Source organism: Mastigoproctus giganteus, chromosome 11 (assembly GCF_048544385.1).
Source record: "Mastigoproctus giganteus isolate SK-2022 chromosome 11, ASM4854438v1, whole genome shotgun sequence".
NCBI lineage: Eukaryota > Metazoa > Arthropoda > Arachnida > Uropygi > Thelyphonidae > Mastigoproctus > Mastigoproctus giganteus.
Genome location: NC_143585.1, coordinates 7,248,432 through 7,265,303, shown reverse-complemented (window position 1 = coordinate 7,265,303; position 16,872 = coordinate 7,248,432). Strand labels below are relative to the sequence as shown.

The 16,872-nt window shown below is 37.6% G+C and overlaps 1 protein-coding gene across 3 annotated transcripts in view; it reads right to left on the bottom strand.

Moving 5' to 3' along the window:
• The window catches only part of LOC150077672 (adenylate cyclase type 3-like), a 376,378-nt gene that overhangs the window by 110,516 nt on the left and 248,990 nt on the right, over positions 1-16,872 (bottom strand). For all 3 annotated transcript variants that reach the window (XM_090384272.1, XM_090384271.1, XM_090384273.1), the window contains exons 11-14: positions 15,422-15,583; positions 10,560-10,647; positions 756-872; positions 395-654 (exon numbers count right to left, since the gene is read on the bottom strand). In XM_090384272.1, the coding sequence (XP_090240398.1) occupies positions 395-654; positions 756-872; positions 10,560-10,647; positions 15,422-15,583 (627 nt within the window). The remainder of the gene's footprint in view (positions 1-394; positions 655-755; positions 873-10,559; positions 10,648-15,421; positions 15,584-16,872) is intronic.

Below are 16,872 nucleotides of genomic sequence, written 5' to 3'. Positions count from 1 at the left end.
TAATTAGTGTCCCAGTACATGTCAGGAAATAGTATTTTCTGTACTGATTGCTCGTATACAAAAGTCGACGTATTACAAAGGAGGAGTGATCAAGTTGCTCTACCCCTCAGGTAGTAGAAATAGGTAGTAGTTCGTCAGTTATCATTTCGTTACTTACCTGGGACTAAAAAAAGATTTATTATGAATGATCTCTAATTTCATGTATGCGCACAGAGATATGCAGGTACATAATACACGTTTCAAAAGAACTTGAAACTAATCGTTCCAATATTAGAGGGAGAGCAACATGATCAGCCCTCGCACGTGTTCTATGTACACATTTATAATTGATTTTTTATTCGTGGAACAATTTATTACACAGTAATAGGTTCATAAGGAAGAGAGGGCCTCTCACCTTTCTCCGTATACCTTGATGTCATACCAGTGCAATGCCTGGTTCAGCACGACCAGATTCAGGCAGCTCTGCATGGTCGCCAGGACAACGGTGAGGAGAATTTTGATGAGATAACTTAGATGCATAACTACGGTGATTCCTAAAAGCTCCAACACACAAAAATAGCTCAAATACTGAGGAAAGTTCACCACATCTCCCTGGAGACTCAAGTTATTTACAGTCGCATTTGCCATCCTGAAGTTTGGGCTGTCGACCGCTACCTATCAGATAAATAAAAAAAAAAATAAAAAAAAAACGAATGAGAGCACTTTCACACGACACCCAATCTCCTAGTGGGTGTTAAACATATAGTCCAACTTACCGCTGTCAACACTTGAACTGTAGCCCAGATTGAAACCATTATCAGGACGAGCAATAGCCTTAAATTAGGTTTTGATTGTGCTGCAGAGGGCGCTTTCATAAACCCTGATGAACATGTCTAGATGAAAGAAACAATGAGGATTAGAGTATCGGAAAGAACTAAACAGATAGGAATCGTTTATTAAGAAACAGCCAACTTATTTCAAGTAACATTTACATGTTCAAACATGAATAAATTACAGTTCCTATTCATCATTTCATTGAGTTACAGTTACAGTTACAGAAATAAATTTTCAATATTTAACCAAAATTACAAACCAACGACGTTGTGGTTTCGTTTATATGCTGTGGAAATTCAACCATAACATAAAAACGAATTTTTATCCATGTCTGCTGTTTCATGCACTCAGAAAATATCAAAAACATCAAGTTATCGCAACTGTAAATACAAGAGCGAGTATGCAGAATTCCTTCCACTTAGCAAATATGAATAAACTTCCTTTGAATTACATCTCCGTCTATGCTCTTTACTAAGTATTACTATTGTTATTATCGTTATTATTGCTTTTACACTTTTTTAACGGATTTTTTTCCGCCCCGTGATGGGTAGTGCATGGGGAAGGATGGTTGTTGTTTTGTTGCTGTTGGGTTTTAGGAGCATTGGCAACTAAAGCCATGTTGTATATTGTCCGTAAATATACATGTATAGTGTCCGTAAACTGCGTGTTCTGAGGTCGATTTTCTGTTTTCTGGACGAAAAACCCGAGTTTCCTGAAGGAAAAACTATGCGAACCTCGCCTGAGAGCGAATAACTCAGGCACGCTGTGAAAAAGGCACATAAAAATTCCTCACGTCATCGACGGGATTTAAACTCCGACCTTTTTCGCCCGGTGTGGGGAGGACGGTGATGCTACCAACTGTGCTACCCACGATGGCGGATGTGTCCAGTTACCATTATTATTATTGTTACTGTTGGTCGAGGAATCCTCTTACTATCCTACAGGTGTGCAGGATCGTGGCTTTCTGGAGTTCCAAACAAATGTTCTCTGGGAGGCCTATTGTTTCTAGGTTCTTTGGCACCATGCCGGTAGTTGATATGATGATCGGGATGGTCATTACTTGTTCCATATGCCACATTTCTTCGACTTGGAAGTCAAAGTCCATTCTTACGTCTGAGTACTTCCTGATTTTTTCCTCATATGTTTTCTGGAGTTGCTGATGTTGGGCACTTCTATGTCGTGCAGGTAGTTAGCCATTTCTTTCTTGTCAATAAGAGTTATATCTGGGCTCTTGTGCGGGATCGTTTTGTCCGTTCTTATACCAGTCCCAGAACAGTCTGTGAGTAGGGGTCTTTAGTACTGCCTGAGGCTAGTACTTGTAATGCAGTAAACTGTCTTTGATCAGCTGGTCCTTTTGCGCAAGCTTCTAATTTATTATCCTAGCCAATGATCGTCAGTGAATGTACTCCGTCTGGGTGATCACACTGCATCCTGCGGTGATGTGCTGAATTGTTTATGGGGCCAGATGGCATCGTTGGCATATGTTATTTGTCACTCTGGAGTCCTCGGCGATGCATTTCCTGTAGTTTCTGGTGTGAATTACCTGGTCTTCGATGGCAAGCATAAATCCTTCGGTCCTGGGGAAGTCTTCCGTTTGTGAGCCAAGGAATGGAAGCTGTCTTATCTAAGTAGTGTCCAGGCAACAAGCCATTGCTGCTTGGGTTTGTTGCACTGTAGTTTTCATGGTAGCGGGTTGCTGTCTATTCAGGTGGGTTTGCTGGTTGCGGCAGGGTCATTGTATTGTCTGCCATGGAGTGTCTTCTTCGCCCATCTTTCTTCATTGTTTCTTTGTCTGAGTGAGTGTGATCCCCTTGTCGAGGTTGAGTGGTGTGTGCCGTTTGTCTCTCTTTCTTATGGTTGGTAGATTGGTGCTGTGTTTTTCTGGAAGTAATCCCGCAGGTTCTTAATCGCTTTCTTCTCTTATTCAATAAGGTCAGTCAATCCCCTCCCTCCTTAACGGGATATGCTCAATCACTTGATGGCCGACTGTAGCTCTGGGACTGCATAAGTGATGTTTGTGACCGTCTTCCCGCCATTCAGCTTTGATTTTAGAAGGCTTCTCAGTCTCTGATATTTCTCAGTGAGGTGGGCCTTTGTGTTCTAACCGGAGGGGTGCATCATCCCCAGTTATTTGTATGTCTCTCCCTCTATCATGGCTTCAATCCCTTCACCGGTTTTCAGCTGGTAGTTTCGTCCAACTGGATATTCTTGATACAATCCATGGATCTTGGATAAATTGCATCGTGATGTCACTGCTGAAGTCATCAGTGAACCGGAGTAGCTGTTAGAATTGATTCAGTTGCGGCGTAGAGTTTGATGTCATCCATGTACATCAGGTGAGCGAGGGTGTGCAGGTTCTCCTCCCTCCTTTTAGGGTATATCCGTACTTGCTGTTATTGAGCATGGTCGAAAACTAAAATGATGCTGGTTAAGGGTTCGCTTAATATTTCACGGCCACCTGTTGTAAAACTTCAAAAGAAATCACTTTCCATGGTTTCTTCTCTAAAATTTCTTGGTCTGATCATTGATAGTAAACTTACATTTACTAAACACTTGGAAGATCTCTCAGAGAAAGTCAAAAAACTTACCTTCTCACTTCTGCGTCTCTCTAAACAATCTTGGGGTCTTAATTCTCGTTCTCTACGGTTATATTACAAAGCTGTGTTTCTACCAATTTGTTCCTATGGCGCGGCCGCCTGGTTCTGGCATGTTAAGGTTTCAGTACGGACTAAACTTCACAGCATTCAACGTAAAATGCTTTTAGCAATGTGCAGGGCCTGTAGGACTGTGTCTACTCTTGCTTTGCAGGTCCTTAACGGTTGTCTGCCCCTCGATCTCTTTCTTATGTATCGAGGCCTGTGCTTCTACCTTAGGCACGCTGTCCCTGTCACCTTTCTTGGCATTACCATCGATGTCACTGTGGATCCCAAGGCAGAGAAAAGACGCCATTGGAATATTTTGATGCAGAGCTGGCAAGACAGATGGTCCGCTATCTCTAAGGGTCTTGTTACTTTAAAGTTCATCCCTAACGTCACCGTTGCCACGTTAGAGTCCACTCAGAAATGGTTTCATCCTGGTCTGTACACACCCTACTTACTCTCTGGTCATGGCTCCCTTAATGCCAAACTGGCAATTTTCAACCTTGCTGAATCACCTCTCTGTTCTTGTGGTGACCCAGAAGACTGGAAACATATTTTATACCACTGCCATCAATACCAAGATCTTCGACAGAACCTTCTTCTCTCCACCAGTATCACTGTCCCCGGGAATGAGCCGGACTTCCTGAGCACCACAGAAAACTTCCAGTCCCTGCAAGAATTTGCTCGTCATGCTTTTGATCGCTGGAGACGTCTTCGCACTCAACTACGGAATACCTCCTAGTCTTCCTAGTGGAGACTCCTGCTGGCACTGGCTTTTGGCCAGTGCGGGATCAGATATAGATATATATATATATATATTTTTTTTTTTTCTTAATTTAATTTAATTTTATTATTACTTTTTTTCACTTTTAATTTGTATTTATTTATTTATTTTTGCTGGTTCCTTGGGTTTGGGCTGCCCGATGGACAGGATTTTATTATCTAGTTTTTATTATTTTATTAGATAGGTATATATATATATTTTTTTTTTTATTATTATTATTCTTATTTTTTTTTTTTTTTTTTTTTTGCTCTGATATTAGGGCAGTAAGAGCTGGTAAACCAGGGAAGTCGCGATACATGCGTAGTTGTGGCCTACCTCCCCGTGGTGTAGACGGACACTGAGCAGGCTTTCCAGGTGATCGCCTGCCTGGTGACAAAACGGCCAGAAACAACACAACACACACACACTGCACGAACATAACGTTACACACATTTCTAGCCTTTTACAGTGCTTTCTGTAATCATCACAGTGTACGAAGGCGGAGATGAATTGACGTTCAGGTGCCGTCCTACATAAGATACTATACATGTCTACATGTTATTGAGCATGGTGGACAGTGGGTTGAGTGCTAGACAGAACCATAGTGGCATCAAGGCATCTCCCTGGAAGATTGTTCTTCTGTTGGGTATTGGTCTGGTCATGATGTTCTCGACCTTGATGGTGGCGCTCCATTTTGCCATGGTTGCTTCTAGGAAGTGTGTCAGTATCGGCTTGAATTTGTAGGCCTTCAGTGTCTCTATCAACCAGTTATGAGGAACGGAGTCGAAGGCCTTACAGTAGTCGAAGTAGGCCGTGCACAGGTTGCAGTGCTTCTTGTAGGCTTGCTCCATAGCTGCAGCTTCAATGATGAATTGCTCCTTGCATCCTCTCTGCTGCTCGGCCACGATATTCTGGCTCTCTAAGTGGTCTCATATGTTCTTAGTTATGCAATTGGTCAAGATTTTGCACATTGTTAGGAGACAGGTGATCCGCCTGTATTTCGCCAAATATGTCTTCAGATATCTTCGGGTAGCTGTGTCCCAAAATATGAAATCAAGATACACAGCAATAACGAAAAATATTCAAGCATATTTTTCCCACTGAAAAATGCTGTTGATTTGATTTATACCACTTTGTACGTTAATTTCAATTTCCTTTTGTTTTGTATTTTTGCGTCGAATTAGATTGTGATCTTTTAAAATTATATGTGATTTTATATATGTGATTATAGATATAATGCATACCATGTACTTTTTTATAAATAAAGCAATTACATTGCATTTGTTACATTAACGATTTCATATGATTTTGTGCTTGAACTTCAATTTAATTCTGCTTTGTATTTTTTTATTTGTGATATTTTAAAATTATATGCGATTTTATACATAATGCCTTCCATGTAAATGATTTATAAATAAAAAAAAATATATATATTAAAATTATATACAGTAGAACCTGGATAAGAAATTCCCGCATAAGAAGTTTTTCCCTGTACTAGGTTTGGTTTCTTAAGTCCCAGTTTTAGCTCTATACGTTGTAATGTATTATTTTTCCGCTCAAGAGGTTTCCCGGGTAAAAAGTTCGTGATAAAGAATATACAGTGTATTATTATAATGATGTTTTTCCACTTAATACGTTTTTGAAATATAGAAATTATTTATTTTTAATATTAAAAAATATTAAACAATATAAACGTTTGTTAATCGAGCAAGTGCCAAGCATCGTTTTAGTTCATAGTAAGCTACCGAAGTAGGTGAAATGATATACAGTACATGTATCTCATATTGTGAATGCCTTACTGGGAACGAATCATCCCAGGGGTGGTGGTATCCGCCGAGAATAAGTAACATTAGTCTTTTCCATTGGCGAAGCGTTGCTTATCAGGGTAGTGCAATATCAGGGCAACTCGTTGTGAAGGCATTTACAATATGAGATATACTATAACAGAAACGATATGCTATAACAGAAACGATGCCATTTCACCTACTTCGGTGGTTTACTACGAACTAAAATGATGCTTGACACTAACTTGTTCGATTAGTGAATTTTCCGTAGTCTGAGGCTTTGAGCGCTAAAACCTTTATAGCATAAACATTTTGATATAATGGAAACGACATATTGCAATTGTTTTCATCGATATCCATAATTGGATACGTCGACCACGTTAAGAGTTAAGTTCTGATGGTTGTGAACAGTTCTGAATTACTGGACTGTTGCTCTGTCTCTTTGTAATTGTGACCTTTGAAGTGTGTTGAAACTCCAAAGGAGTTCATTCTTCCAACTTGGTAATGAGTTTAATGAACAGAATGTTAAGCAATTAGAAATCCTCAGTTTAAAAATGTTTCCCATAGGTAGAGTGAATGAGATACATGTATATCATATTGTGAATGTCAGAGTAAAATATTTATAATTTCTGAAATAGTACTTAAAAATCATCTTTAACTTATGCATGTGTATCTTTTCATTTTTTTTTTTTTGTAGTTAATATTTCATTTTCCTAAGAAGTTTTCCAGCGTAAGAAGTTCTAAACCTCCAGTCCCTTGGAAAACTTCCGTTTGCTGTCTAAGTTATAATGTACAAATGTATATAGGCATCCTCCTGGCTGATGGCTGTTCAGGGGTGAAGCATAAGCAATAAATTGAATAATAACAATAATAATCTGGGGTTGCTTCTGTTTTTCTGTAGTTGGTGACATCGTCAGAATTGAAGGAATTTTAAGAAAAGAAAGCTATAAAAACATTGTTGAACATAATTTAAAATCATCTGTACTTCGACTTTGTGGAAGAAATATTAAATTACAACAAGACAATGACCGGAAGCATATCAGTAAGCTGTGCAGCGACTTTCTAACAACTAAACAACAGGAGTATTGCAAATTATGGTGTGGCCATCTCAATCGCTTTGCTTAATCCTAATAGAGCTTTTGGGTTCATCTAGACTAGGGGTGACGAACCCTTTTAAGGGTGCGTGCCAACACTGGCCAAATCTTTTAAAAAACTACCCTTGCGTGCTCAGAACAGAAAATTGGCTAAATTTTTTATGAATGTTTTCATAAATGTGCACAACCCTTTTCCAGCCTCAGAGTTTAATTGTAAAGAAAACAATGACATTGAATCTGAAAACACCAGATGACTTGAAACCAGATGCGTTTTCGAATTAACACATTTCCCAGTTTCCGAAAGTTTTTTGTATCTTAAAACCTTAATATTTCTGTTTCTAAATTCCTTAGTTTTCCAACGATATGCTATACGTCCACATTATCCCGTTTATTACGTGAGAAAATTTCCTCGATCACATGTTCATATTTTCCACTATCCTGGCAAAACTACTGCAATTTTCAGAGGTTTGAAAGTTTTTCCTCTAGTATAGAGCTAAGATGAAGTTCCGTGCAAAATTTCATTAAATTTGGTCCAGTAGAAGATAAATTAAACTGGAATAAATTTTCGTAAACGCTTTTCGCATGCCGGTTTTTCATTATAAAATTTTTGGAATAACGCCAATAAAAACGTTCTTAACGTCAAAACTACCCCCATATTTCAGAATACAAAATTATGCATTTTGTGTTCTGAAACAGCTGTGTAGAACCTACACACTACTGTTTCAAAACACAAAATGCATAATGCTTTATTATTTTTCTTAATCATAGCAAATCTTTCACTCCCAATATTCTTGAAATTCTCTGCTACTCTCCTCTTCATTTGAACGTTTTTGTTTCTTTGCTGGTTGAGCTGATATTCTAAACAATCTTAAAGGGCAAATAGCAATTAAACTGTTTATGAGAATTTATAGGAATTAATGAAAAATAATCTCTAATCTCCACGCCACATACAAACAGTAATTGATAATGAAGGAGGCTACAGTAGATACTCAATGTGGATAATATATCTCGCATAACTTTACCAAACATTCATGTTCTGAATAAATGTGTGAAATATACGAATTTTTTTTTAAATTTCGTTTCACAATTTCGTCAGTACGTCTCACCCCTCCGACTTCAAACAAATCACTGCATGTAGTAAAGTGTAAAGTATAACGTGTGTTAGCTGTCTGGCGGTACCAGGGGCTTTCCTCATCTCCGCGTTGTGTACTCTGTGGAGGACAGAGATTTAAAAGTGGATGGGGAGTGGAACGTCGTGTAGTGTTATGTTCTGCTGTTGTTGTTGTTGTTCTGACCATTTAGCTTGGGCTCCTAGTGGGACCCACCGTTGCCCACATAGTTTGAAAATTTTTTGGGACTCTCTGAATTCCGCGTGCCTGCCCAGAAAATTTGTACGCGTGCCATGGGTTCGCCACACCTGATCTAGACCATCAAGTGCGTGAAGACTGCCCATCTTCACAAAATTTATGGGAAACCTTGCAGGTCGATTGGAATAATGTTAGCCAAGACAGTATTATAAAATTTATCAACAGAATGGTAAGTCTGTGTAAGGCAGTGATAAAATCTCGTATAAGATATTTTGATGAAAAATCAGTATAGTTGTTAATATTAATAATTTCAATATTTTTTGCTGTAAATTTTTCAATGCTTAATAAAAAATCATAAAAATACTTTACTAAGTATTTTAATATAAAAAAAGACCCAGTACAATGTGTCGTTTTTTTTAATATTAAACCTTACATAGTCATGGGTAATTTCAGAAAAAATTAATGAAAACTGTTAAGCTGTGATTCCAAAATTTTAGGCTGGAGTATATCGCATTTGTAAATTTCATGTATTTTTGGTCGATGTAGTTGTTTTACGTGATGAAATACTCGGGCTTGCAATCATGGAACCCCTTCCCGACTCCGTGGCTGAGTTAGCCGGTCTCAGGCGTAGATAGCAAGGTTCCCCTCCCCCAGAAACTGGGGGTTTTCGTCCAGCAAAACAGACAAATCGACCATAGAACATACGCAATTAACAGAAATAAAACACAGCGCGGGAGATGAATTTAATTATTCGTGTGGCCTAAAAATAACAGTTTGCACCTCTCTCTCTCCCCGAAACCAACTAACTCAACCACAGTTAAAAAAAAAAAAAAAAAAAAAACAATAAATACATAAAAAGTAAAAATGTTTCCCACTATCAAAAGTAATTAGGACGGTGCCAGATGGAGGCTAAAGGAGCTTTGCCTCCTCCCTTATGAATGTCGACATTTTACTGCTACATGATGATTAAAATTCAAGATTCCCAGGAACACTGCTGTCCACTTAACCTCCCACTTCAGAAAATCGTGGAACTGCTACTGAATCGAATCCAGGCTCTTTGAATAACAGCGGCCATGGTTACTGTGCCAACATAATGACCTGTTAGTCGAAGAAAATAATTGTCATGTCCTGTGATATAAAGAAATCTTTCACACGCGCTTAATTTCAAAAGATAATGTAATCGATGTAACAGAATGTGAGCCGAGAACTGCCACGGGCCGTGTAGCAATAAATGGTGCTGTCGAGTTGTTTAGTGCTAAAACCATACTCCTCTTTCGATTGGAACCGATTACTTTGGCGGCTGCTTGAAACGCCAATTGGACATTCCTGCAGTCACCGACTAGAATGAATTCTGACGGCAGAAGACGAGAATCGAATTCAGACCATTCCAAACGGAAGGCTAGTGGTGTAGCCACTACATTGGTGTGGAGGACGAGTCTGTCAAGAATTGATCGGATTGTCACCACTTTAGTGAGTGTTTCGTATTGACTTATTGATCAAGGAGAGAGCTCACTGTGGTTTTGTTCTGCGTGTCGGCATCCGTGTACTTCAGCCATCAACTTACAGACTCCAACCTTGATTCCTCCGAGCCGCGCCTGTAATTCCACACGATCAGCCCTGACATAATGACAGGGGACAAACTTTTGAATGACATTAAGGCCTCAAAGATCAATTATGCTGGGATATCGCGCAATCAACGAGCAAGAAGCGGAAGTTTAAAGTAATTTATTGGCAGACTACCGCAGAGTTTAGGGTCATCGAAGAATTCTTCGCCGATCTATTTTTTCTATACTTGGAAGCGTGAATAAAAATTATACATGGAAGCATTGTATCAAGTATAACGTTTGACCATTTTGAATCTATCGGGTTAATTTTAAAGTAAATAGAAATTTAATTCCATTAATTTTATTTATTTATTTCCGCCTCCAATAATTTCTACAAAACAATGGAATACACTATCAACTAAGGCTAGCAGCAATCCTATTCTGCTTCTCACTAGTGAGAATTAGAATAGAATTCACTAGTGAGAATTCTATTTTGTCTTTACGTGCAATCAGAGGGCATCCCATAACTTTCAGTTGGATCGTGGATATTATTGGGTATCATATTCAAATCCTCAGTTTCCCGCTGATATTCCGATGAAAATTTGTTAAACTCACCTGAGGTGCAAAAGGAAGGACGAATACGAACACGATGGTCATGACGATCACTAATCCTAAAGGATAAGCCACTGCCGACACCAGAGTCCTGCATATGAAGAAATAATTATGCACTTGATAAACCATTATTTATATATGTGAAAATAGACAAACTAAAACAAAAGAAATAAGATTAAAGCATACAATTTTGCACTCTTACCTATCTCTACGCCTGTAACTGTGCTTCTATAGGAGTATATTTACAGGAGGAGAGATAGGAGCATATTGAATACTTGACACTGAATAATACACTGCAGAAGGAACAATTGGAGATCCTTATATGCCGGTGCACGAAAATAAGCTTACTAATAAACAATCTGTGGAGGTCATGAAGGTGATACAGATATTGGTAAGAACTGCCAAAAGTTTATAAACCCTTAGCATTAGATATTACATACGTTGGGACATCATGTAACATCGCCAAAGCTGGACGGGAGGTACTCGCACCAACCAGTACTTCACTCAGAGAGCGAAGGCAATGGGTGTACACAATTGCTGTGAAATTATCATCAGGCATACATCTTGTGCAGTTTCTAAAATTTAATTTTATATATTGGTAGGTGGAAGAAGAAGAAGAAGAATGAATATCCACCAAACCAAACATTGTTAAATAATAAAACTTTTTATCAGAGGACAGAAATGCTAACGAAATCCCTGAAAGGATGAGTAGTGTTTGGGAAAGTATCACCTAGTTATGCTACTATTGCAAAATTTCCAGTAGAGTTCAAAAGAGGACGAGAGTCGATTAAAGATCATCCAGGGTCTGGTCGGACATCGGAAGCAATCAATTTTCAAACGGTTGTGAATCGAAGAAATAATTTAAAAACAGAAGAATTAAAGTGTCTGAACTTGAAAACTTACTCTTCCCATGGAAGCATTTTAACAATAGTACATGTTCAGTTTGGAATGTCTAAAGTTTATGCAAGACGGGTTACGAGAAACTTTTCCTTTCATGACAAACACTAGAGGGTGAGTGGATTCAGCAAAAGAGGATTCAAAATTAATTCTTGCTAATCCAGATAGATTTTTATCCCGTTTGGCGACGAAACTTGGCTACATTTTTATGATCCTGAATCCAAATTAAAAAGCATGCAATGGAAGATTAAGGGATAGCCAATTCCATAAATGTTTCGAACCCAACCATCAGCTGAAAATGTTCTGGGACACATATGGGTTATTAATTACCTTGCACCTAAAATCATAATAACACGGGGACACTGCAGTCTTATGCCAAAGTTATGCTGCAATTCGGGAAAACAAACGACGTAAGTTGAGTCATCGGGTTTTTCTTCTCAATGACAATGCACTCGTGCACAAGTTAAAACGTGGATTTGAATAATTAATCCACCTTCCGTACAGTTCAGATCCCCGTGAATATTATTTGTTTAGAAACGTTTAGTCTTTCATGGAAATCATTTTAAAGATGATGAAGGGCAAAAAGCAGCTGCGGAAGCCTGGTTTGATGGCCAAACTGAAGATTTTTTTTTAATTTTAGGAATTAAACTCTTCGCAGTTGAACAAAAATCAATGAATTGAACTTCAGGGTGAAAAATACATTGAAAAATAAGAAACTTAAATTTTGTACCTATGTCTTTTATACGCCGTTCTCAGAACTGTTTGACTACCCCTCTTACCCAACGCTGTAGCAATGGAAACATGCAATTACTTAAAAGAACCCCGTTTTACACGATTTTCTACAGATGGGTGCAGTATATATAAGGCAGCCGCATGAAGCAATGGATGCAGACTGCATTCCGTCCTCTATGTACATATCTGACGGTGATTTAATGAAGGAAAATATTTTTTTTGCATGGTATTGGTTCTTTCGCCATTCCTTGAAGGCTTTGTGAACTCCCGAGTGTACCTAATTATTGTTGAGATGCGAGTTCTTCCTACATTATCTGTGGTAATGGAATGTTACGAGATATTTCTACTGTGGAGAAGGAAAGGATTGTGCATAGATGATTGGGAGATCACTCGAAATACGAGATGCTACCCAAAAGTTTCTGGACGGCAATGACAAAAAAATAAATAAATAAATAAATAAATAAAATAAAATAAAAAAGTAAAATTTCATACTCTGTCGCTGCTTGAAGAAATCCCTTGAAGAAAACCAAAGTCTTTACTTTGCTTGTGGTGTCATAGAGTCACAAATTTTGCCGTTTTATTGTATTGTTAGTTTTTCTGTTAAACTGTGTTTTCAGGTTCCGTAGATGAGTTCCAGTTGTTGCTCCCAAAGTTAAGGATGGTGAAATGAATGTTTTAGTAAATTAACTCCTGCAATATTTTCATCTTATCTGGCCGGGGGTGATATTCCTTCAACAGGGTTCAGTACATTTTTAACTTTCGCCAACCAGTGAAAGTTGCATTTTGCTCATTGCTTGGCTTTCCATATGCCGAAATTATCCTTTATAATTTCATGTGTTTCAAAAGCAGTCTGCTGTTTTCCAAGTTTATAGGGGAACTTGATGGATAATAGTAAAACACGGAAGTCGTGAATAATTCGCAACACGATGTTACTGCATAGACGTAAAATAACGCCAAAGAAAACTGCACGAGCGGGAACGAAGCCCAACAGTTCTTGACAGAATTGCATATAGTCATCACACTTTGCCTTGGCAAAGTGTGAAGTACAGAAACTTTCGGATAGCATCTTATCTATGCGGAAGATTCCTGGTCCAAATTACAAGTATTTCCAAGATTTGGACAGAATCGAGAACCATTGGAATCATTTTGGAAATGGAGAACCATTGGGATCAATAGAGAATGACATCAAATTGAGGAAGATAAGGGTATCGCATACCTTCCTCAAATAGTGTTTTATAATTTCAGGAATGAATTATTTAAATAACACAGAATAACAAAACAAATAAGTTATCTGATACTTCAAGTTCATTACTTCACCTAAGGAAAAGATTTACAATATTCTTGTGTTTCTGAGCCTTACATTTCAATGCGTTTGAGTTTCTTCTCGTGTGCAAGATTAAACTTTTCACACGTTGTTATCAACAATTCAGTGTCGGAATACTATATTAAAACGACACTTAAACCGTGTTTGGAATTAAACATGCTGACATATTAACACAGTTCCACGAAAACTGCCTGAAATGAAATCTTAGCCTCTACAAAGTATAATCTGTCTTCGCTTCTCCGGTGTCAACTGCCACTCGCTGATTAGAGCTTTCCTTCCGATAGCAAATTATGCTTCCACTTTCATTCTTCATGGCTTGCTACACGATAACGAGGTGGTCTGAAACACTTAAACTAATGATCTGCATCAATTTAAGGAAATGCATGATCTTAATAAATGACAACGGTACAACAAGCAATTATTTGGCCAGGGTATTCACATCAGTCACTGCTTTTTTTATTTCCCCACGTGTCAAGAACTGTAGGCAGCTAATTATTTAATTACTAAGTAATCTAACGTTGGTTAAGTTAGGCTAGTTCACAAAGATCGTTCATTCACGAATATGACTGATATTAATAATCATATTAACCAATTTCCGTGATCATAAAATATTTACCATGGACAATTTTTAAGGCACGTTAAGCGCCAAAGAAACCAAGGCTGTGAGGTATCAACATATTGTATATGTAGTTGCGTGTAGTCTTTGCACTGTTTGCTGGACGAAAATCTGAGTTTCAGGGGAGAAAAAACCTCGTAATCTTCATTTTAGACTAGCTGTGAAAAAACCCATAAATATTATTCACGTCATTGACGGGATTCGAATTTAGGCCTTTTCCGCCCGGTGCGGGGGGATAATAATTGTAATCCCTTTCTTACCATGGAGGTAAACTCCTTTTCTTGCGATAGATCATTAGTAACCCTTAGAGATGTTCATAAAGGAACGCTTTAGTGTTGCTCAAGGTTCTTCCCTGGATCCACTATTATTCAATATTTACATCAAAGGGTCAACATACCTTCCTTTTCCTATCCGAACAAAGATATTAACGAAATGATACTGTATCATTGTTCGAAATAATAAAATTCTTTTCTTTTGTTGATAAGAAAATTGTTGTAGGAAAGGCTTTCTTTATTTGACCAATAGGCGGAAGAAAACAATCTTATTATTAATACTAATAAAGTAAAAACACAACTTATAAGGACCTTAATAAGCTACATTGATTTCTACTAGCCAATAAATAATCAACTAATTAATAGCGACGACTATTGTTAATCTGGTTATTACTTTTATGTACACGTCAGGTACGCCACCCAGGAGGAACAGGCGGCTGGTTTGTCACCAGGGGGAACAGACGGCTGGTTTGGATTGGTTGTTAAGGAGCACATGGGGGCAGCTCATTCATAAATCTCGCGGGGATTCAAAATTTGTAATTTGGTACTGGTTTTGAGTAAGCCAATACAGATTGAATTACCGATGCAGCTTTTAAATTTTCCTTTTTTTCCTAAAAAGAACAATTAGGTTTATCGCGCTATTTTGAAATAATCGATAGATTTACAGAAGCGTCACTTAAGATATAGAAACAATAATCAATGTTACGATTCCCTCCAAACAATTTAATTCCGACTTTGATCACTTTAACTCCTCTTTTCTTCCAAATAAAGACTAGCTTTGTAAAACCACGATGTCGGAAAATTCAGAACTGTAAGCTAGAGCATACATACGTAAAGATGACAACGGGAAATCATCGGGTGTTTCTTCCCATGGGCATTAGGATGCATCGCATCAGGACCACGAGCCCTCTGTACAGCGGGAATAGAGTAGACAGATAAGATTAATGTTTACATTAAAACACATAAACATGCCCAAAGTAATGTACACTTTCACAGAATGGAAAGAAAACGAAGCGATACTTACGAAGATATTACCAAAAAGTAGGAAGCGGTACAGAATAACAAGGCAATGAACAACCCGAACATGGAGACTATAGTGACGCTGTCCCTGGTGGCTTGGTACTGAGTTTCCAGCGCACAATCCTTGAAGCGCAAAGTCAAAACGTTTGCTTGTTCTCTAAGATTCCTGAAAAACATTTAGTAAACGAGCCGTTATAATCCTCCAACAACCGTGTCAAGACGCACGAGGATTATTTTTCTTAATTAAATAATTTAATTCTAATGCTAAGCAGAGAGCGTTACAAAATGCCTGAATATTTATCACTGCTTCAAATGTAAACCAGTAAAAATTAAACACATTCTCAAGAAAAACAGAACATAAAAAAGATGCGTGAGCACAATTAATTAAAATAGAATTAAAACCTCAATAAGATAATAATATAAAAATACAAGCATCAAAAATACTATTAAACAAGTTGGGTAATGCACGAGGTGCGTTCCATTTCAGGAGCGTTAGCAAGTTGCTAACGCGCCTGAAGTGGCAATAATTCATAATCATGAATCGTTGCTATTTCGTGAAATAGCAATAATTCATGATTTATAACAAAAAATAATAATAAACAAATAAAAAGAAAGAAAAGCAACGACTGTCCATTTATTCTTACAACCAGAGCATGGCAACAAACATAATATCCAATTCTTCAGCTACAATATATGGTATATAGAAAACTTATGTGAAAAATAATAAGTGCCATATTTCTATTGGTCCGATTTTAATTAAATTTGGAAAACTCGACAAATATTTCTGAAAGATCAAAATATAAAATATCACGAAGATCCATTCATTAGGAGCCCGAGTTATTACGTGCAGACTAATGGAAAAAGAAGGAATGATTTTCGATTTTCTATTAGTCCGATTTTAATGAAATTTGGTATTGTTCGACAAATCTTTTTGTAAAGGCCTAAATATCAAATTTGATGAAAATGAACCGTTCATGTCTAAAAGACAGGCCATCTAAACAGTTAAAGACATTAATCAAAAATTCTACAAATAGCAATATAAAAAGTAAACTAATATCGAATATATTTTAAATATTAAATGTAAAAGTCCTCTAGAACTGTAAAGAAATTTCTTAAATTTCTATACTAAGACTAAAAAGGTTATCAACTTAATCAATTTTCTAGTCTCTATTGTTAAATTTACACCATGATTGAGTTGTAGACCCAAGAATGTTTTTAACAATTTAACTTAAGAAGGGGAGATTTCAAAAAAAGATTTGTATTTACTCAGAAGTAGTTGTGAGAGAAGGTAGAAACAAACATCACATATCACCAGACAAAAGGACATATTTTTTCCGCTTCTCAATACACTTCCGCATGCCAGTTTTGTAAAGGTCCTCTGACTGTCCTTCAAACCACAACTCGGCAGCATAAATCACCTCATCACCAGCAGCAAGGTGTTTTCCAAGGAGAAAG